General features: G+C 40.1%; 1 protein-coding gene across 1 annotated transcript; it reads right to left on the bottom strand.

Moving 5' to 3' along the window:
• Positions 1–201: 201 nt before the first annotated feature.
• ndufa10 (NADH:ubiquinone oxidoreductase subunit A10) lies at positions 202–14,077 on the bottom strand. Its single transcript, XM_028591322.1, has 10 exons — positions 13,910–14,077; positions 12,541–12,709; positions 9,879–10,094; positions 9,561–9,647; positions 7,938–8,059; positions 7,599–7,678; positions 6,460–6,514; positions 6,261–6,346; positions 5,834–5,942; positions 202–432 (listed from the first exon to the last, which is right to left on the bottom strand). The coding sequence occupies exons 1-10, from the start codon at positions 13,982–13,984 to the stop codon at positions 364–366; spliced, it is 1,068 nt and encodes a 355-aa protein (XP_028447123.1). The 5' UTR covers positions 13,985–14,077; the 3' UTR covers positions 202–363.
• Between the last annotated feature and the right edge of the window lie 9,627 nt (positions 14,078–23,704).

Genomic DNA, 23,704 nt, shown 5'->3' with positions numbered 1-23,704 from the left:
ACACAGCAGGAATCCGACTTTCCACTGCTGTTTATTTTATAGTAACATATACAGTATATAGTGACAGTTAAAGCTGCCTCCCAGTTTATTATTTTTTTTTATTTGAAAGAGTGACCCACCCTTGTTTCACGATCCTCTGTAAGAAACTTTTATTCCTATCTTTCCATGAGCTCTAGCATACAGCCCGAACGAAAGAAAAGATATTTTGTAGATTCAAAATTTATTATTTTAATACATACACATTATTTAGGATGTACAACAGGAGACAACTGGATCAACAATGGAGGCGTGGTCCAGAGTTCAACTCAGGGAGCTGATCAGCCAATGACGAGGGTTGAATTAGTGACAGGTCTGTGGACTCATTCACTTCAGCCAGATGTATTTGTCTCCGACATCTGCATTATAACCGGGTGCATACTTCTTCCCAGGGAGCTACGAGAACAAAACAAATACATGAAATAAGAAAGGAACAACACATGATCATTCAACAGAAAACTCAAATCCAGGGCTGCGACGGTATAGTTTTTTTCTTACCGCGGTGAAGAAGCAACGTATCACCGCGGTATAGCGGTTAACCGCAACCCCTTTAAGAGAGTAGCGTAAGTTAGAGCAAGAATAGCAGGGTGCCTTAAGTGTGTGATGTCAGTGCTCGTGTGGTCTCGCAAGGAGAGCGAGCGATAACGGAGAGTAGTGTACGAGTGCAGCAGTGAGGAAAAGTGAGAGGAAAAAGAGATAACAAAGATGATGTAAAGTGAGTTAAATGTGAACAATAAAACGACAAGCTTCTCAAGACACGTTGGCTTTATCGGTTGTCAATACTGCCAGTAGAGTGAATAGCGTTACCCCCGAAAAAGCCTCGGCTTAAACCACACAACATATGTTGCAGTCATAGACTGTATAAAAAGATTGCAGTGTTTCCATTTCAGCTCAATGTGAGAGTCTTTACTGTGTCTTGCTGTCATTTAAGGCCGCGTTGCCTTTTCTCCTCTCCGTTGATCTATTCCACAGACAGTTCAGAAAGCTCTATTGTCGATAAAGTTAAAAATAAAGTAATTGTTAGCCGACATTGGCGAGTGCAGACACTTCGCAGCACAGCGGTCTAGCAGCTGAGCAGACAGAGAGCAGAGAGGGCAACTCGGCACTCCGCTAACTTGTTGCTCTCACTACCAACATGAGCTGCTCCGTTTAGGCTACAAAACGTGCATGCAGGCTGACATTTAACCGTGCAGTTTGGTCAGCATTAATCTATAAACAGAAGGAAACTCCGCTAGCTGCTAGGCTAAAGTGCAATGGTAAACACTGCAGCGGTAATGTCCACCTCTGCTGAGAACAGAGAAACGTCTTTGCCTTCCCAACTGTGTATTATATTAAACGTTACCTGTTGTAGTAGTAGTAGTAGTAGTAGTAGTAGTAGTAGTAGTAATAATAATAATAATGTTTTTTTTTCTCTCCATAACCTCTTCAAATAGGAGAGAATTCAACAAAGTACACCGAGAGATACATAAACACACTGTGACCCGCTCACGATTGTATTGCAATGATTTATTCCTCCACACGTAAAATACAACTAGTACTGCAGTTACCAAATGTAAAGTTACTTTGTGAGTCGAAATTTGCGCGTTAGTGTGGCGGAATAAATCCTTGCAATATAATCCTTGAGCGTGTCACAGTGTGTTGATGCGTCTCTCAGTGTTTAGTCCCTCGCGGCAGCACTAGGTTGGACCGCTTACAGCCGCAACATTGGTCAACAGAAAGTGTTGGCTCCCAGGCTCACCAGGTGATCAGGTGAAGCAAACAAATATGTTACAATACATGCACAATACAAGTGCACAACACAATAATCAATAAATAATATAAATGAGACCATAAACAACATACGCTAGGTGGCTCCTACACTGTCGATGAGGATAACTAAACAATGATTGTTGCTTTCATAATATTTAATATCACACGACATGTGTTCTCCTGTAACCTTCGGCAGCAAAAAATGCACTGATGGCGGTGGTGATGTCATCACCGCGGTAGTGGCACGTCACCGCCGGTATTGCGGTGATGCAATTCGTCACAGCCCTACTCAAATCAACCATTTACTTGTTACAATCTGAAATGGAATACCTTCAGTTTTTTTTTTGTGTTTTTTTGGGCTGTAAACAATATCATAAATTTAATGGAAGCTGTAATACATCAGTGTTGCAAACGTCCTTCCATGACTTTACTTTTGTCAACTCAAGTGTGCCGAGGGAGATTACGCCTCCACGTGTCACAGTTCTCATTCCCTCCACTGAGATCCAGGCTCAGAACTAAAATGTCAGGTCGCAGCCTCCTGTTGAATTACGCAGCCTGGTTTTTGTTTTGCAGCAAGGGGGGAGACAAAAAAAGTCTCCCGTCAATAAACAGAAAAGGTCAGAGCCAAATGTTTCCCTGCAAGACCGATGATACCAAAAGCCTTGTAGAATATTCCATTTCTGGCATTTGCCTTCTTGTAACTACGAGTCGTTCAATATTTCAGCGGAAGGAAATGAGTTCCATCACGCCGACAGTACTGCATAGGCTTCACATGGCAAAGGGTAGAGAAATACAGTGGTGTGAAAAAGTGTTTGCCCCCTTCCTCATTTCCTGTTCCTTTGCATGTGTGTCACACTTAAGTGTTTCGGAACATCAAACCAATTTAAACAAAAGTCAAGGACAACACAAGTAAACACAAAATGCAATTTGTAAATGAAGGTGTTTATTATTAAAGGAGAAAAAAAATCCAAACCATCATGGCCCTGTGTGAAAAAGTGATTGCCCCCCTTGTTAAAACATACTATAACTGTGGTTGTCCACACCTGAGTTCAATTTCTCTAGCCACACCCAGGCCTGATTATTGCCACACCTGTTCACAATCAAGGCATCACTTAAATAGGAGCTGCTTGACACAGTAAGGTCCACCAGAAGATCCTTAAAAGCTACACATCATGCCGAGACCCAAAGAAATTCAGGAACAATTGAGAAAGAAAGTAATTGAGATCTATCAGTCTGGAAAGGGTTATAAAGCCATTTCCAAAGCTTTGGGAATCCAGCGAACCACAGTGAGAGCCATTATCCACAAATGGCGAAGACATGGAACAGTGGTGAACCTTCCCAGGAGTGGCCGGCCGCCCAAAATTACCCCAAGAGCGCAGCGACGACTCATCAAGAGGTCACAAAAGACCCCACAACAACGTCCAAAGAACTGCAGGCCTCACTTGCCTCAGTTAAGGTCAGCATTCATGCCTCCACCATCAGGAAAAGACTGGGCAAAAATGGCCTGCATGGCAGAGTTCAAGGAGAAAACCACTGCTGAGCAAAAAGAACATCAAAGCTCGTCTCAATTTCTCCAGAACACATCTTGATGATCCCCAAGACTTTTGGGACAACATTCTGTGGACCGATGAGACAAAAGTGGAACTCTTTGGAAGGTGTGTGTCCAAGTATATCTGGCGTAGAAGGAACACTGCATTTCATAAAAAGAACATTATACCAACTGTAAAATATGGTGGTGGCAGTGTGATGGTCTGGGGCTGTTTTGCTGCTTCAGGACCTGGAAGACTTGCCGTGATAAAAGGAACTATGAATTCTGCTGTCTACCAAGAGATCCTGAAGGAGAATGTCCGACCATCTGTTCGTGTACTCAAGCTGAAACGAACTTGGGTTCTGCAGCAGGACAATGATCCTAAACACACCAGCAAGTCCACCACCGAATGGCTGAAGAAAAACAAAATGAAGACTTTGGAGTGGCCTAGCCAAAGTCCTGACCTGAATCCTATTGAGATGTTGTGGTATGACCTTAAAAAGGCCGTTCATGCTCGAAAACCCTCTAATGTAACTGAATTAGGACAATTCTGCAAAGATGAGTGGGCCAAAATTCCTCCAGGACGCTGTAAAAGCCTCATTGCACGTTATCGCAAACGCTTGGTTGCAGTTGTTGCTGCTAAGGGTGGCCCAACCAGTTATTAGGTTTAGGGGGCAATCACTTTTTTCACACAGGGCCATGATGGTTTGGATTTTTTTTCTCCTTTAATGATAAACACCTTCATTTACAAATTGCATTTTGTGTTTACTTGTGTTGTCCTTGACTATTGTTTAAATTGGTTTGATGTTCCGAAACACTTAAGTGTGACAAACATGCAAAGGAACAGGAAATGAGGAAGGGGGCAAACACTTTTTCACACCACTGTAAAAGCATTCAATATGAAGAGAACAGTGGGGGGGAGGGGGGGAACGAAGGCAGGGTTCCTCAATATGATTGTGTAGGTTTCAATAAAGTGAAAAGATAAGATAATATAAGATAAGATATCGCAAGATAATGTAACTAATCCACAGAAAATGACAAAATATGAAAACGAAAGGGCATTTTGTACTCCTGCAACACAGCTAATTAATGTTACCAGCCAACAGCAGCCCAGCTGATCTGGGGAATCAGCATGAGGCCTAGAATTGATCCATAAAACCCAATCATTTCTTATTATCTGTTTACTGTGACCTCAAGGCAGGGTAATATATCGGCCGATATTAGCTCATTCGCAAAGACACATCTGTGTTTACATCAGCCAATAAGTAACAAGACATGGCCAGTAATGGCTGAAATTAGGGCTGGGCTCTAGCTAGCTTTCATCCATCCATCCATCCATATCTGTATGTGTGTATGTATGTATGTGTAATGTATATATATATATAATACATTACACATTACAATATATATATATATATATATATATATATATATATATATATATATATATATATATATATATATATATATACACACACACACACACACACACACACACACATATATTAGGGCTGTCAATCGATTAAAAAAAATTAACTAATTAATTGCACAATTTGCTGTAATTAATCGCGATTAATCGCTTTTTTAAATTGAGACTGAAGCTTGTAATAATGGATATTTAAATGCTAAATCACTTAACTTTGCAAATATGAAGAAAAAACCAAACAAGGAAAGGTTCTGCTAAGTTCAGAATGTTTAATATCTTTCAGAACAACAGCAGCAACAATTTGGCTTATTTAGTCCTGCTGAAGGCTGCTGAAACGGCTAGAAACTGTCTGACTTGAGAGCAGATCTTTGTCACCGATTTCTGCTGTTGCCTGCTCTCGTCTACTTTACAGGCGAGGCGCAGTTCATCTCCAACGAGCCGAGAGTTCAGTCGGCGACAGGGCAGTCGGGACTCACCCGGAAATGGCGAGCAGAATGAGGTGACTAGTCTCTCAAAATCTGACGAAAATCTTCTAAACTGACCTTTGTTAAGCTGAAATGAAGACAGATTCAGCAACTGCATCACGGCCTATTTGTCGCTTAAAATGTTTTCAGAAACATGTTTTAGTGAACTATTTTAGTACAATATGAGATCGTATTCTGAACGGCTGTCTAATCAGCTGCCGGTTTTCATTACTTGGGCAACAATACAGAGTAGCGCCGCCTGCTGTTATGTAGACGTATTACGTTTCTCAGCCGCCACATGAAGTAAAAAAACACAGCTGCGTTAATTTTTTTTACGCAAAAATTAACCCGTTAAAATATATATATATATATATATATATATATATATATATATATATAAAAAATGCACGTAGGGTCCATCGTTCCACACTGAACTTTTTACCGTTTTTAGGGGGTCATCCGGGTACTTTTTGCATTATCTACACTATATATTTAAAACTAAGTGTTTGAAGTGTGCAAATAGGCGGTTTGAGACACAGCCTAAGTAGTCCAGAAATACAGGGTACATTTAAGGGAACCATATGGAAAAAAAAAAATGTATCAGATTTTTTTGAACATCTCTCTACATACCGATTTATAGGCATAGTATTTTTCATCGTAGTCGTGTGCTCCGATGGTTATCTCTGGCAGAAACTTTGGTATGTGGGTCAGGGTTGCCACCTTCTGTTTGTCTTCCACACTGGAAAACACAGAGAAAAAGACAGCAAATAAAAAAATAAAAATAAAAAATAAAATTAAAAAAATCAACTCATAGCAAAGCAACTTAGATGTATGCTGATCTATGGGTGGAGTACGGCGTATAAAAAAGGCAATCAGAACGAATCTGCATTTTGAGTTCTCTGTGTGATTCGTTTCAGGTACTTTGCATATTTATCCATGATGAGTGTGACAAACGGAGGCTGGGGTTGTGAATCCGACTTCACCTGTTGGAGCTCTTCCACGATGTAATTTGCATTTAAATGCGGGGGAAACGGTATAACATTAATCAAGCACTCACAGCATCCTCATGTGGTGGTATGTGACATCATCCTGCTCCAGCCACGGCCCTTTTTCAAACTTCAAATAGTCAATGTCTTCTACCACCTGCGGACAGCACACAATAAATACGCCGTCTACAGAAATAGTAACAAGATCTTAGGGATCAAAATTCCACCCAAAAAATGTTTTCACCCAGCTACTGTCCACTATAGGCTTACCCTTTCAACGTCTTGGGCTTGGGTTGCATCATAAGCGAGCACTTCTGATGTTTCGCTAAAGAAAAAACACACAAACCTCGGTTAGGCAAACACGCTTTAGTTTAGTTTAGGTTTAACAGGGTTTGTTGGCTCGGAGTTAAAACTGGGCGATATGGAGAAAATCAAATAGCACAATGTTTTTGACCAAACAGATGGATATGCGGCAATAACGGGGGTTGACTATTGCTTTTATTTTTGATAAATAATCTTCAGTAATGTGGATGTTATGACAAAGTGGGTAAAGGAAAAACAATAGTCTACATACAGTCTAGTAAGAAAATGACCTCACTTCACTTTTTTTTTTTTTTTTTTTTTTTTTTTTTACAGTTAACAAATTCTACGTCGTATATAAAACAAAAATTGAAAACTGGCCAATGTGACCCGAAATCAACACAAGGGTTAAAGTGCTCATATTATGCTCTTTTCCAGGTTCATAATTGGATTTAGAGGTTATATAAGAATAGGTTTATTTCGTTGAATTTTCAGAAAACACCATATTTTTGTTGTACTGCACATTGCTGCAGCTCCTCTTTTCACCCTGTGTGTTGAGCTCTGCGTTTTAGCTACAGAGTGAGACATCTCACATCTTTATGATCTTTGTTGGGAGTCGCACATGTGCAGTAAGTACTACTAGCCAGTCAGAAGCAGAGTATGAGGGCGTGCCACGCTAGCAGCTAGGTGAGCATTATAACGTGTGTTACAAAGTGACCACGTTTGTCTCTGAAGTAAAGGCTGGACTACAATAGAGCTGTTTGGAGCAGTTTGTGAACAGTGTTTTCTGTTGGAGATGGTAAGTCCCTTTGGGGTGGACTTTGAGCTTTTTCACTTTGTAAACCTATAACGTGCACAAAAAAAGATATTTAACCCAATAAAGTAAAGGGGAAAAGCCAAAAAGCATAATATGAGCACTTTAAAACCAGGAAAAGTCAACACGTGTCTTATTGCTATATTACGATATCAAAAATGTAAGACTATATCTAGCCACATGTTGCCTAGCCCTACTAGGAGTCTTTAAATACCAAAATACATAAGCATCATGTATGCTGCATGGGTTATTTGACAGTGGTCTGTTACACATCGGTTTTAGTTCAACTACTCACCTGATTTTGGGCAGGAAAGACTTCTTGTAGCTATCCTCAATGCTCTTCAGATACGTCAGGGGCACATTCTGGAGATAGGACTGCGAATGGAGAGATTCAATGTGAATAAATAATTAACATGGAGCTAAAAAAGCTTGACTGAATCATCCCACTTTAAACTATCGTTTCTTTTATATCAATAATTGATTTGGAATCTGTGTATCAATTCTATCCATTCTCTGCGGCGTTTCTTTTCCAACGGAAAATGAAATGTCTTCTATTTAAGAGTGAGACTGAAACATGTTGCCAGGATTCCAGTATCTACAGCGTGCTGTGGTTTCATTGACGGCGCCTCACTACCTTGCCGCTCTGTTTCAGTTTCTTCTGCACGTCCTCGGCTGGCAGGTCCACGTAGACGACGAGGTGCGGAGGCAGGAACTCACAGATGCTAATGCCCTTGATCTCGTTGTAGTGCTGCACACCTGCGAGCCACAGGACATTTCTTTCAGACGTTTGTGTTTGTGTGTGTGTGTGTGTGTGTGTGTGTGTGTGTGTGTGTGTGTGTGTGTGTGTGTGTGTGTGTGTGTGTGTGAGCACAATTCGTTCTCGCAATGTACAACATCACCAAGTTTTACATTGGAAAACAGCACTGAAATCCCCGTCAATACTAAAATCGCTATATGGACTATTGCGATATCCGAATCGGGGGGGTGGGGGTGTCAAACCATTCTGAATTAAGTATTGAGGTGCGGCAGAGACCTCCTGTCCCATAGACTTAAGAAAATAAATCTTTGTTTGGTACAGATCCTCGCAAAAATCCCACTATAATCCTTGTAATTGTAATACTTTTCAATGAAAATGAGTAATGATACAAAAAGTATCTTTCCCTCCAATATCGTGAATCGTATCGCAATTGCAATATCAGTCAAAAAATAATCGCAATGAGATATTTTCCTCATAGCGTGCAGCCCTAGTCGGTACGTGTTTATATTCAAGGCTACTGAAATACAGAGAATTACTTTTAATGGTTGTGCTTGATATCTGCATCTTTGTAGTTAGTGACAGTGATATATAGGGCTGGGTAGCGCCGACGATTTCCCGGATCCGATTCACAGGGTCCTGATTCGACTGCATTTTAGATTCAATATCAATTAGGTTAGGGAAATTACCAATACCAATTTTGCTCGGTTATAAAAAGAGATTCTTAGAGAACTTCTGCTGTAAATTGTACAAGCAAGAAGCAAACCTTCCACCCCCCCATAATTTGTATAATGCACCCCTAATACTAACATATTAAAGTGGTCATATTATGCTTTTAGACTTTTCCCCTTTCCTTTTATTGTGTTATATATATATTTTTGTGCACGTTATAGGTTTACAAAGTGAAAAAGCCCAAAGTCCAACCCAAAGGGACTTACTATCTCCAAGAGAAAACACTGTTCACAAACTGCTCCAAACAGCTCTATTGTAGTCCAGCTTTTACTTCCGTGTCGAACATGCGTCACTTTGTAACACACGTTATAATGCTCACCTAGCTGCTAGCATGGCATGCCCTCATACTCTGCTTCTGACTGGCTAGTAGTCTTTACCTAGCTACTGTCAGGGCACGCCCTCATACTCCGTTTCTGACTGGCTAGCAGTGCTGACCGAGGTACTGCGCATGTGCGACTCCCAACAAAGATGGAACAGAAGTGAGATGCCTCGCTCTGTAGCTAAAACAGAGCTCAACACACAGGGTGAAAAGAGGAGCTGCAGCAATGTGCAGTACAAAAAATATATGGTGGTTTTTTTTTTTTTATTAAACCATGTAAACCTATTCTGATATAACCTCTGAATACAATTATGAACCTGAAAATGAGCATAATATGAGCACTTTAAAAGATCGATTTCAGGAGTTTATTCATCGATATCAGATTACTCAAAGAAAGAATTCTTTTAATGGGAGAGTTGATTATTTCAACCCAGCCCTAGTGATATACTCACACTCCTTCCTGATGTATCCCTCTTTGAACATGGCCTCCAGGAAGACCGTGTCACTGAAGGGAGAACGCTCCAGGATCACTCCTTGGCCTTAAAACACAGACAAGATCAGGCTGTATGCGAGTGATTCTGTTAACACACTATAAATCCTGTTATACACACACATTCCTTAATGTCATTGCTTAAAATCAATCACAAACTTAATTGTGTAATTGCATATGACAATCACAGACGTGATTTTGGCCGGTTGCCATGGAAATGACCTAGCTGGACGCTGAGCTGAGCATGGGAAGCTCCAGTGCCACTCTGAGCCCGCGGTACCTGTGGTGAGCAGGTGTTCGAGGGCGTCGGCGTACTGAAGCAGCCTCATGGTGTACATCCACATCTGCAGTCTGTAGCCGTTTCCGTCGGCAGCTTTGGGGTCCGCGTAGAACTTCTCCAGGCTGCACATCCCGTTGAAGTCAACAGGAAGTGGCTCCTTCTCGCCGGTCATCTTGTCCAAGTAGAAAGTGTCAGGCTCGGGCATGTAGAGCATCCCTGTACATACAGAATCCTAAGTTATTGGTCTCAACACAAAATACTGTCATCCCATTGAATTTTCCAAAATGTTGTTTATGGAGAAGGAGAACCAGGAAATGAGTTGAAGGTAAATGCAACGGACCAATCACAGTTGTTGCGGGCTGCGTCACCGTGACGTGTAGTTCATTTTTTTTGAGAGGTGCACATCAGACTACGGCCAGGGCTCCAGACTAACTAATTTTTTTTATTTATTTTTTTTTTTTTACTAGGAGCACTGTAGCCCCTAACTGTAATTTTTTAAGGGTGCGGGAAGAAAATGTAGGGTTGCACACCTTAAATCGAACTGCAGCTCAATTTTTCACATTTCCCCCATTTTAACTGCATTACTGATAAATGCTTTGGTAATAAATACAGAAACTACAATCTGCGGTCATATTTTAGTTCACAGTCACATTGAATTGAATGGTGCTAAACAAATGCACATTCAGAAATGTAAAAGTATGATTATTGTCATTGTACTGTATTATTCCCTCTGCCTCATACAGGCTCTACACCTCCCTCCCTCCCATCTGTTTTATGTTAACACTGAAACAGCAATCATATCTAAGGTGATTAAGCTTCCATGGGAAGGAGAGAAACGTTACTGTACTGTCGTTCCTGACTGCACTTGAATGCAGCTTGATTTCACGGAGAAAGAGAAAAGAAAAGACAGATCGACTGTGCTTTGTTGTTTGGAAAACATTCAGCTGGACACAGACTCCGGGGCAGGTCAGTACTAGCGTTTAGTTTTCTTTTTACCCTCATAGCTTTAAAAAGGTTACACTGTGTAGGAATTTCTCCCATCTAGCGGTGAAACTGTATTTTGCATTCAAACAAATAGTGCTCTCTAGCGCCTCGCTTTTTCAAATGCGAGTTGCAACTACGGTAGCCGGTATGTACCAAGAAGCTATGACTACATGTCTTCCAATTTTTGCTTTTTTGGCGACGAGGATTCCTTCTCCTGTGGCTCGGCATAAGTATGACCCTCCATTATGAACTATAGAGAATATGAGAAATAGATATACCGGTAGCAACTATGATTTAAAAACGGGAATAATAAAAACAAACGTTTTCATTTTCACTTTTACCGGGGCTGTATTACCGAGGGTCAGCGGCGCTGCGCCCGGGTTCTGCAGCACCGGAGCCGGCTTGGATCAGCGGTGCCCCATATATACAGTATCTACGGCAACCAAACTTTACTGGTGAGACAAACGTGTGACGGTCAGGAAGACGTTTTGGCAGGGGGGGGGAAACGGATCAGAAAATGTAACGGAACATTGTAGAAATGTAGTGGAGTAGAAAGTATAGATAATTGCTGCAAAATGTAACAAAGTAAAAGTCAAAAGTAGGCTATGCACTATTGATTCTACTTAAGTAAAGTACAGATACGTGAAAAATGTACTTAAGTACAGTTACGAAGAATTTGTACTTGGTTACATTTTACCACTGCATTTTGGCCCTATAAATAGCGATCAACCACCAAATAACGCAGGATTTAATCAGTTTAATTGCTGATGTAAATTGCACTGTTAGTGTTTTTTTTGCATGATATGATTTTTTTCTTTTCAACAAATGATCAGAAATACATTACAGTACAATACTGTCATTGTAAATGACTGTAGAATTGAATAAAATGCAGTAACCAATCATTTGGAGCAAATTGTCATCACTCAAATGTGCGTAAGAGTGCTTTTCAGTGTTCGTAGATTTTGTTCTTAGCTAAGAACAAATCCAAGTTAAGAAAACATTAGTGAATGACAGAATCTTCGTAAAAAGATCGTAAGAAGGGTTTAAGAACACATTTCTTCGTAAGAACGGTTGATGAATGAGGCCCATTGAGCTAATAAAATACTTAAAAAAACACTACACAGTGTACCTATAGGCTAAAACTTTCTTGTGGTAGCGACAGAGGCAGTGATGTTTCCCCGTTTAATGTACGGGACTCTCACGCAGCCTCAAAACCGCCACAACACCTGTCACGTAGAGTACTTGGCCACTGCAGCATGATGTCAGTCTTAACGTTTCACCGGAGGATTCTTGGAGTTTTTTCCCGGCTCCCCCACAGCATCCCCCGCCACAGTACTACCCCCACGTGCCCACGCCGTCAATTTAACACGGGACCAGAAATTGGACTTAACTCCCAGTAAGACATGTAAGAATATTTCCCAAAAATGTCCACAGATTGTTACATATTATCAGCCAATATTGGATTATCGCAGATATATCACTGTCAGGCAGGCTCTCAATCATTGGTGCAGTAAGCATTATCACAATCAAATTTCAGCCATTTTAGCCCCATGATGGAAGGAGTTTAACATTTTGGCCTGTAAACGCCTTCTTACATCCACTGCATGGCGAATCACTGGATGGGTGTACCTTTGCCGGGGCAAACCTTGATGAAGGGTCCCTACAGTGAGATAGTTACCCAGCTTGTCAGCCAGCTTTTGGGCCAGCGCTCCTTTCCCTGAGGACAAGTTGCCGTCCAAGGTGATGATTTTGCTGTTTTGCTTTAACCGTGGCGTCGTCCTCTCGCCCAGCGCATAGGCCAACCAGCCATAACGTAGGCTTCTCACCGAGCTGGTGTGAACACCTGCCTGTATGACACAAAAAAAAAACAGACCCAGAGCAGGATTAATCCACACAGATTCCCTCCGACCCATTTCGCCCCCGAAGTCCGTAAAAAAAATCAACCAAGTATTTCTACACAGAAACACTACCCAGCATTTCATTTCCTTTCTACCATTGTTTTGGGGAGCTACGTACGGCGTGTAAGTGGCACATATGCTCCGCAACAACTTTTTGGGGGAAGAGTCACCACCCTCCCCTGGAAAAAATCTGGAAACACTGCTACCCTGCCCTTAGGTTTGCTGTAAGTTATTTATTTGTAAAAATAAAAAACAAGCAATTATATATATAAATATATATATATATATATAATTTATTTGACACATGGAACAGGGTCTCAACATTAGGTAAAATACACAACCAACCATAGGGCCCTTACCATTTCAGTTTTTATTGGGTTGTAATGGTACAACATATTTACCAAACTAATTTGTAATTAATGAAAATTACAAAGTCACTGCCACACCAATAAACTGAGCTCGGCATATTTGCCCGCTGTGCTCAGGTAGTAATTTAGCCCGGACACAGACAAAACTATGGAAGACATTACAAAGATGTTTTATTCCACATCCTATTTAATCTATATTTTATATAACGATGTGCATTGCTCTGCACTTCACTGTGTTTTGCACTTCTGGTTAGATGATTAACTGCATTTCACTGTCTTAGTACCTGTGCAATGACAATAAAGTTGAATCTAATCAAATCCATGTTTTTGTCCACCTCATTTATGTCAATGAGAGTCGACCGGTTGCCAGGTAACACGGCTTAGTGGGACTACATGTGTCTGTGATGGTAACTGCTTAGTCCTAACTGGGACCTCAGTCTGATACATTTTATTAGAAATATCGAATCCCTAGTGTTGAGATAACACATAATGTTAGGGCTAAATATTTGGTTGAAACTCGAAACTCCGCATTTGGCAACACCGAGACTGGCTAGCTTAACCAAATAGCATATTTACAAATTGGTATATCGACAGGCTCGACTGCCAACGTCATGCTATTGGCTATCCACTGACAAGAAACATCATAAAAAGCTGGTAGCCTGTCGGCGACCGACTGTGATGCTAGCGGCTACGAAGCTCGCTAGCTAGCTAGTTAGCTTGTCCTTGTGAACTTAACACATTATGCAGGACAAATAAGGGTCCGTGTATCTTCTGTCCTTACCTTCTGTGCAACGTTCACCGCTTTAAAAGCAGTTGCTCCCGATGGGATGACCAGTCCGATCACCCTCAGGGCCATGATTAACTGTCCTCCAAAAACCCTCCGAGCTGACCCGAGAAATCACAACCCGGCGACAGGATAACACGTCAGAGGGAGCGAGGGCCTTTGCTAAGTTTTGTCTTGTAGATTACACGTTTGAGTACGTCTAATCGTTGCCTGACTTTTTTTTTTTAAATAACATAAACATGTCTGTTATTGCAAAAATCAAAATATGATTACAGTACATAACGGGCTACATTTATAGGTTTAAAAAAATAAATGTTTTTTTTTTTTACAAAACAACCCATTTTAATGTAGCCTCCCTGTGCTTATGGTTCGGATAAATAGTTGTCAATAAATAATTTGTTTTGTCTATGAAATTACCATTATTACCCATTATAGTTCCATCAGAGCCCAAGTGAAATTTTCAAGTTGCTTGTTTTATCTGATCAACAATCTCAAAACTCAAAGCTATTCAGTTTATAACTAAATAAGCTTTAAATCCCCACATTTTATAAGGCCGAACTAGGTGTAAGCATTTTGCTTGAAAACATTAAACGATTATCAAAACAGTTAATTGATTTGATGACGATCCACTAATTGATTAATTGACTAATCATGTGAGTTCTATAAGCAAAACTACTTGTGAGCTAAAATTGCTAATGTTCTTCCTAAGAATTGACTGTAATAATCCTTTTTGTCATTGTCTTTAATGCATCCATAATCTATTCTTATATTCCTGTGAGGACCCACAGTCCATGCCCGATGTTTGTCTCTCTCTTTTTACCAGCAGGTGGCAGTATTCACTTGTTTAAAATAAACCTGCCTGACCTCAAAACGGTGTACTCATAAACAAATGTTTTCATTTCAATGTCACCGTCTGCAATGGAAAAGTAGGTAGGAAACCATGGTGGAAAGTATTTATGTAGGCCACATTTACTCAAGTACATTTTTGAGGTACACTGTACTTCTACTTCACTACATTTCACAGGAAAATATAGAACGTTTTACTCCATTTCCTTTATTTTAAAGCTGTAGATGAGGCCCTACAACTACAGTTACTTTGCAGATTACAATTATTAATACGAAATATAATGACCATATGAATTAGGATGTATTGCTGTAGATTAAACTCCAACAGTATGTATTGTTCTATTGTACGTTTGATACTTTTGGACGCTTACGTCCAATTTTGAATGCAGAACTTTTACTTGTAACAGGATATTTCTAGTACTTCTTCCACCACTGGCAGGAATACACATTGAATACACACTTCTTCACCTATAGTTAGCGGGACGGCTAAAAGTTAAAAAAAAAAAGCACTGGCTTGGACCAGGCTCATGAGACAGATGGGATAAATAATTTAGCTAGATCTGTCCCATCCCCCCCTCCCCCCCACACACACACAAGAAATGTAAACAGCCATAACACTGTACACTCACTGACTGAAGTCTCTGAGGTTTTGCATGTGATGGTGTGAACAGCAGAATTTAAACCACATTACCCTGCCAGATACAAACAGTGTGTATCTGGGGGAGGGAATTGCCCCCTCAGGCCCCCTTTGTGGAGCCTGAAGCGACATGATCTCAGTTTCTTTTTCTGTCACTGCAGCCTTGAGTTCAGCATGATAGGGAAAACCTAAGTTGGCCAGTAGGTAGTCTAATTATACAAATGTGTTTTTAATCTTCATGATCTGGACTGGAATTTATATAATGTGGGTCTAAACTATGCCTGACATCTCATTCTGTCTTTTTACGGCGATGACTCACCAATAGGTCAGGTGTAGCGTGGTGAAGATGCTGTTGATTAGATCATTATAACACAAGCTGTTATTGTAACACTGGTCTACAGGGAAAACGATACCTGAACAAATGGTTATAAATAGTTCCCTCTGGTTTCACTGTGATAGTAATTACTTTACACATATTCACTCACCTTCTGATATTAGGTTGGCTCATCTTTGCCTGCACTTTCCCTTACAGCTACGAGCTCACTACGCTCACACATGAATTCCCGAGACTTTACATAACTCCTACAGTCTGTCGGCACACAAGTGTGACTCACTGGCTGTTTCCTCTGTAGGCTCAGAAACCACCAATGTAAACATGGCAGACAGTCAACTACACCGCTTCATATTTCAAAGGCCATTCAGTATGGGCTCTTAGTAGTTAACTTTGTGAAACAGAACGAGTTAAGTGCAGGCAACAAAAAAACGTAGTTAGGGTAACTGCGTCATGGACTATACGGTCAAAGGTGTAATTTAAGGGGGGGTGGGGGCCAAAACTGGGCTTTTTTCAAATGTTCTTTTCACGTTTTCAATTTTTTTGTCACTTTTTCCGTCATTTTTGCCAGTTTTTTTTCAACGTTTTTGTTTCCTTTTCGAATTTTTCGACAATATTTTTGACGTATTTTGTCGCCTTTTTAAGGTTTTTTGTCTACGTTTTTGGCGCTTGTTCGACATTTGTCACCTTTTGATGTTTTTTTGAGGTTTTCGTCGCCTTATTACACGATCTCCACCCCCCCAATGTTAAAACCAAAGTTACGCCCTTGTATAAGGCCCATAAAAGTCTGTTCATTTCCAAAATTGACCGTTGACTTTTGGTTTTACACAGGACACGAGCCATTCTCCTGTGAAAGTCCTGTGTTTGTTTGAACCTTGTTTTGGCACTCTTATAGTTTTGTCACCTTACTTCCTCGTTTGCTCTCACAATAATTAATCGTGAAGCAAAAGATATGGGTTGTTATAAGCTGCTTGCTGAATCGAAATATACGGTCGTTTTCTCGTTTGGCTACTACTACTATCTGGGAGGATAGAATAAAAGAAGAAACTTAATGGGGCAAACCTGTCTCCTGAAATACAATTCAATGTATATCTGCAAAGTTGCATTATGATCATACAGGATTTATTTATAAGAAGATTGTTGTCACTACAATATCCACTTTTGGCATTATTCACTTTTCTCATGGTTATGTTTAGGAAACTGGAAGCACATGGTTATGGTTCTGGGAAATCTTGTGGTCTTGGTTTGACCCAAGACAGGATGCATGTTTTGTTTCAATATTTAACCAAAACGGTGATATTTCCCTAACCAAAACCATAGATTTTCCATTGTCAAAGCCCTGTAGCTTTGTGCCATCCACCCTCTCTGTGACGTCTGTGCGGTGCAAGAACATTGCAGCTGGAAAAACTTCCCACGCAGGAATTACGTTTTCTCCAAAATGTTATTAGGCAAAACTATTTAGCGGTGTATATAAATTAAATAAAAAAAAGAATTTTAGGAGACCATAGGCGATCATAATCAAAACGTTTTCTCTAAAGCATAACTACTAACTTTCTAACTAAAGCATAGTTAGAAAATGGATGGAGATATCTTTTGCACAGGCAGAAATGTTAACCTGCTCTTGACACTTGAGGAAAGGTCAGTGGGTTTACCAAAAACACTGGGATTCATCTTCTGGGGACTATGAAAATCCAAAATGGCAGTCGAGGCTTATCTTGTTTTGGACTGACTGACTGACTGGATGGATTGATAGACCAACCACTAAGGCTGCAACAACGAATCGATAAAATCGATAAAATTCGATTACTAAAAAAGTTGGCAACGAATTTAATTATCGATTCATTGTGTTGCGCAACTATTAGTCGCGGAGATAAAAAAAAAAATTGAGTTGAGCGCAGAGCGAAGCAGCGCGGAGCGAAAGAAAAGAAAAAAGAGCAGAGCGGGGGTAGAGGAAATACGGAGAAAGACCGGAGAGACCCGTAACATTGTTCTGAAACACTCGGCGGAGGCAGAGAAATCAGTACGACCTAAGTCATCCAAGGTGTGGGAGCATTTCACACTAAATAAATCAAAAACGTGTTAATTGCAAGATAAGCAAAAGCGACACGGCATGGCACGGGCGCACCACGGTGATGAGTCACCCTATCCTACTTCTGTTCCGTTCTGAAGGGAGGAACGTACCGTCCCTCCAGTAGCTCTTCTGGTGCTGCTGTTTACTCGTTATCCAGCTGACTAGCATGACAAGCTAGCGTTAGCTCGGTAATAAGAGTAATAAAGCAGGGGTGGTATACTTTGCAAGACTAAAGACACGGTTTTATTCACTCGCCTTTTTTGGCCCATTAATTTTTCAATCTGTTGTCATGTGTATATTATGTGCTTTGTCCCATATCAGTTATTGTTGACAAATATAATAGTGTGTGGTGTATAAACGAACTTAACTTGCACTTACTACAATGATGGTAATAATTTAATGAATAAGTGTGCGTGTGTGTGTGTGTGTGTGTCTGTCTGTCTGTCTGTCTGTCTGTCTGTCTTGTCTGTATCTGCTATTTGGGTTACTTACCTTTACACAACTATTAACTAAAACAATAAGTATGCATGTATTGAGTTGATGTAAATTAATGCTTTTTTTTTATCCGATTCATCGATTAATCGAAAAAGTAATCGACAGATTAATCAATTATTAAAATAATCGTTAGTTGCAGCCCTACCGACCACATTTCTTATTTATGTCAAAACATTTTGAAACGTCTTGCTTTTATTATGTATTGTTTTTATTCCACTGATGAAAAAAGAACTGGCAAAACTACTTTACTTTGATAGATGACACAGCAGATTGGAAAGAAGTTGCAACGTGTACAGAAAGGGGGGAGGGGTAACACACAGTTACGGTACAGTACCAAACACTTTCCTGTGTTCACATCCTGACACACAGAGACGCCCACCCCCCCCCCCCACCCCAACAGGAACCCGAGTAATTAGTCAACAGTAAAATAACAATACTCTACATTCAGGTCTCACGGCTGCAGCCCTGTGAGGCCAGCTGAAAGGGGTTTGGCAAATCTATCTCTTGCCAAATTTCCGTTGGTTTTTACAGCAGGTTTTATTTCACTCCTCTGTAGTTTGGACTGGCTTTAACAGTGCCAGCAGGGAGGAGGTTTGCCTGCATTGTTTATCATTAAAACAACTCAAAAGCATGGCAACCAAAATAGCTGCCCTTCTCTCCACACCTGCCTTAAACCATACAAAAGAAAACTCGGCAGAAGTAGCATGCTTCATCTTGACTTTATCAAGCAACCTTTGTTCCAGTGTTTCTAATTGTGTTTTGCATCTGTAATGCATCTTACAATTGAAAAAAAAAATCCAAATTGACGTAAAAGATAAACTGGATTTATAATGTGGTGTTGATGGACACTGTTGTTCCACATTGAAGCTTTATATTGTGGACTTAGATAGATAGATAGATAGATAGATAGATAGATAGATAGATAGATAGATAGATAGATAGATAGATAGATAGATAGATAGAGATACTTTATTCATCCCGAGGGAAATTGTAGGCATCCAGTAACTTAAACAACCAAACACACATACACACATATATCTCACATACATAAAAATCACTCACAGAAAATTAAAGAGTTATAAAAATCACTCACAGAAATATAAAGAGTTAAAAGGTGCTAAGGTGGTAGTGCAAAAGAGAACAATGTAGGGATTGATCAGTGCAATAGCTTATTATTAAATATTAACTATGACTATGAAAAGAGAAGAATGTAAACGGTGCAATACATTACAATAATAATAATTCTTTGAAATAATGTTTGCTGACTATTTATGGAGCAGTGTTTCCTAGTTACAGCTTGACTGACATCCTCTGGCTCACGCCTTGTATCATCTCCTGTTGTTGTAATTGTTGGTGTACTAACTGCCGAAATGGTGCACTCTCAACGTTAGACCATGTGATGTTACATAAAGTCTCCGTGTGAAAGTGAACAACGCAGGCGAGCAACTGCAACGTGCTCAATATGAAATCATTTTGCAGAGTTGCGTAATTTACCTGGTATGTTGTGTGTGTGTGTGTGTGTGTGTGTGTGTGTGTGTGTGTGTGTGTGTGTGTGTGTGTGTGTGTGTGTGTGTGTTTTTAAAGGGTTCACAGCATTTTGCAACAGTCTTTGGGATGAGTTATTTTGACTAGCGCTGAAACAATTAATCACTCATTAGTCCACTAACAGAAACTAATTGGTAACTGTTTTGATAATCTATTCATCATTGAAGTCATTTATCAAGCAGAAATGTCAAACATTCTCTGGTTTCAGCATCTTCATTTCCAAGATTTGCAGTTTAGTTCCATTTTCTTAGCAGCAAACTGAATAGTTGTTTGACGTCACCTTTTAATGGGCACTTTTTGCTATTTTCTGATATTTTACAGACTAAAACAATCAACTGATTAATCAATAATGAAAATGCGGCCCCCAATATTGACACTACCAAAATGTTATCTAAATGTTTTTTGTTTTTTTTTCCACTTATTGCATGTCCATTACTAGCCTAGTGTTCAGCCCTGATGCTAAAGCTTTTCGGAGTATCATCAAATCCTGTAAATATGTTTAAGGGTTGTTAAGCAATAAGGAGGAAGTGTGAACCTCTGTGTAATTTTGTATGTGCTTTTTGGCACACACAAAATGGCAGCCAGTGATTTAATGTCAATTAGAGGAAGCATGTGGCTGCCTCATAAAAATATGTAATGCCTCCCCGATTTTTTTTTTTTTTTTTTGATCATCACAGTGAAACATGTCAGTGTCCACATGCCAATGCAAAAGGTTTTCCCCTTAAGTTTTCCCTTAATGTTAACGTAGAGTTTAAGTAGCCGCATATGGGACACAGGAGGAAAATTGTAAGACCTGAAAGATTGTATGCTGTATTTGCATATCTGTTTGTTTTGTAATAATATGATATTGTGAAGTAGGGGCAGGACCTACTGAGCTATTTACTTCTGCCTGCTCCTTCTCAAACATATACTTTTTAATTATTTTTATTTTTTTTGTCTTTGGTAAATTCAGATTGTTTGCGTTTGAATTTTGGGGTTTTAATTTTAAATTTTTTATTTTCTTTTGCAACATTGTTGATTGTTCGAGATAAACAATAAAATGAAATGAAATGAAACCCATGACCACTGTACGTGTGCTTGTATGTCATTCCTGTAAAGGCTACTGTTCCAGTGACACCATTTTGTTTGTTTTCTTTACTCTAAAAAGTACATTTCTTTCTACTTTCTTTTTTTTTTATTTTGACTCCCAAAATATAAACAAAAGATACACAATATTGCCAATGAATCAACATTTAATGAGTCCTGCCATTTCTAACCCCCTTAAACCAGTAACAGCATGCACGCCTCAAACAATATCAGCCACGGACATCGTTACTTTCATTCAATTTCTTTTCTCTTTCCCTTTCTTTTTGCTCTACTTTCTTCAGTCTCTCTGTCTGGCTGCCCCACCGACCACACAGTAGTAACTTCCATACTCAACTAATAACATCGCACATGAAACTAATTGACCACACGTGTGCAAATGAACAGGAATCATGACACTCACAGGGCGCTTTATTATACGACCTTCTCTTCAGTTTAACGGCGCCGTGGTTGAGGGTGTAATGGATCACAGTTAGATCTCACTGTGTTAAAAACTGCCCTCCTGTCCTTCACACGCGATTCTTCCCTTTCCCAGAGGGCAGCAGTTCTGCTTCATGTCAAGCCTCTGCCTGTTTGAAAAACAGGGCTCTACAGTCCAGAGAGAGCCGATGAGAGCTGACCGATGCGTCGTTGTTCGCCCCCCCCATGTTACTGCAGCTGCAACATCATCTCTTATGGAAACCCACTCCCACCACCAAAAACAAATACACTAATAAAGTTTGAAAAGCGCAAAAAAAAAAAAAGAAAACTCTCAAGTTTGTTGTAGTGAATCTGAATTATTACTTAATGTTAAGTGCCTCGAAATAAGGAGTTAATATCTGATAATTATGATAATGACTTGGAAATTATGTAGCAGAAATTCAGACACAATTTTTTTTTTACACTTAATTCATTCAGTCAAGTCAAGTTACTTTATTTGTCCCCCAGTGGGGCAATTTGTTGTGCAGCAGGTAGTATAATAAAATCACACACAATCATACACACAATACAGAGATTGCCTAACTTGCAGGCAAATTTAAAAACACAAACAACAAATCAAGTCATCTATGGTTCTTTATAGAATTAAAAAGTAGAATGGCTGCAGGTTTTATTGTTTTACAGTAATGGACCCATACCAGCAGATTAAGGAGAAGGTGACAACTGACTCCACAGGGTAGGTTTGCTGACCATGGATGGTGCGGGTACGCGATTTGTGCCGCCTGCCACGATCCAACATGCGCGAAATGTTCGCGCATGCGCAGACGATAATCCTGATTCACGCGCTGCACGATCTGCGCACCTTTGCAATGAATCGCAAAGCTGGAGTGTGGAGGAAACTGAAGGTTTGCAGTGACAGAAAGACTCAGACCTTATTCCACATGTAACCAAAAAGGCTGTATGTTCATGTAACATGTAACATCTCCTTTATTATTTTGGACTGGCAACCACGTAAACACCTCGTAATGCATAGCGGGAGCTACGTTTAAAAACATCCCCACACTACATGTCACAAAAATATCAATGTCGCCAAGGCGTAGTACACAGACGTCGATATGCGGTTGTGGACCAGTGACGATAAGTGCTTTATTTAAATATCTTTATAAAACCGACGTGCCGTGAACTGCATAATGAATAACATCAAATGTAGCCTACAAAAATATGCCGCCAGATGTGCCGCCTGGCCCGTCAAGTGTTTCAACGCATGCGTGATACAAATAGTGTAGGGAAACCACCAGGTTTTCTACTACGCATTTATGCGCATTCACATATCGGATCGTGCAGGCAGCACAGATCGCGTACCGACAGATGGTAGTTAATTTAACAGTGTCCCGCTCAACACACACTAATTAGGACTAAGGGAGTCAAAATTGTGAGATCGTATCTCATAAACACTTCCTAGTAATATAGGCTAACCCCTATTTATGACTCTGCATCGTAAAACTATGATTATCTCATAATATGTATTTGACGCAGTCTTAAATAGGAGATATGAAGTCATACATTTGACTAGGAAAGTCATCATTGTTCAAATAAATGATTTTGACTTTGATTTTTTTATATTTATTTTTTTATTAGAATTTGTATTTTTTATCGTTGATCATTCCTGACAAATGCGTTCATTTTCCCGGTGCGAATGAGCTTCCATACCTCTTTCTCAGAGCAAAAGGAAAGAATTAATCACACTTCTCTACAAGTGTGCCTCAGCTTTAAATACTTTGTCTCTGAGCGCAGCGGACCCGCGGACAAGACTGAACTGTTCAAATGAGGAAATCCAAACAGTAAAAAAAAAACAGTGTTGTAATAAGTTTGAGGGAAGTTATGCAGTGGGTGGAGAACAATAAAAAGGCAGTGAGGTAGCTGGCCTTCCTGAATGGAAACCACTGCTGGCCTGAATAAAACATTGCTCTAAAGTTAGTGAGAAATAAAGACATTGAGCCGGGTGTTGATGGCTGTGCACCGGTGTCTGTCACACAGGAATGCGCCAGGGCCAAATAAACAAGCACCCAGAGTGGATTAAATGCATGGGAACAGTTGCACAGGGCTCACCAGCAACCACACGCCAAATTCTGTGGCATGGCAGCTGCTATGTTCACATGTCCCCATTTCCCTCTGTGCTCGGCTGCTGTGTTCTCCTGCTCAACGTGTAGGACTCGGTCACAGCCCGTGGACAGGTAGGTTACAGCTATAACGAGCTCTCGGGGGAGCGGCCGGATGGAGATGGCGATGTCAACATCAACTGATTTGACAGTGCTGCAAAAAAAATTAAAAACTCATCTCTTTCAAGTTGATTTTTCATGAACAATA

This window comes from Perca flavescens, chromosome 11, assembly GCF_004354835.1.
Source record: "Perca flavescens isolate YP-PL-M2 chromosome 11, PFLA_1.0, whole genome shotgun sequence".
NCBI lineage: Eukaryota > Metazoa > Chordata > Actinopteri > Perciformes > Percidae > Perca > Perca flavescens.
This window is presented reverse-complemented; position numbering and strand designations above follow the sequence as displayed.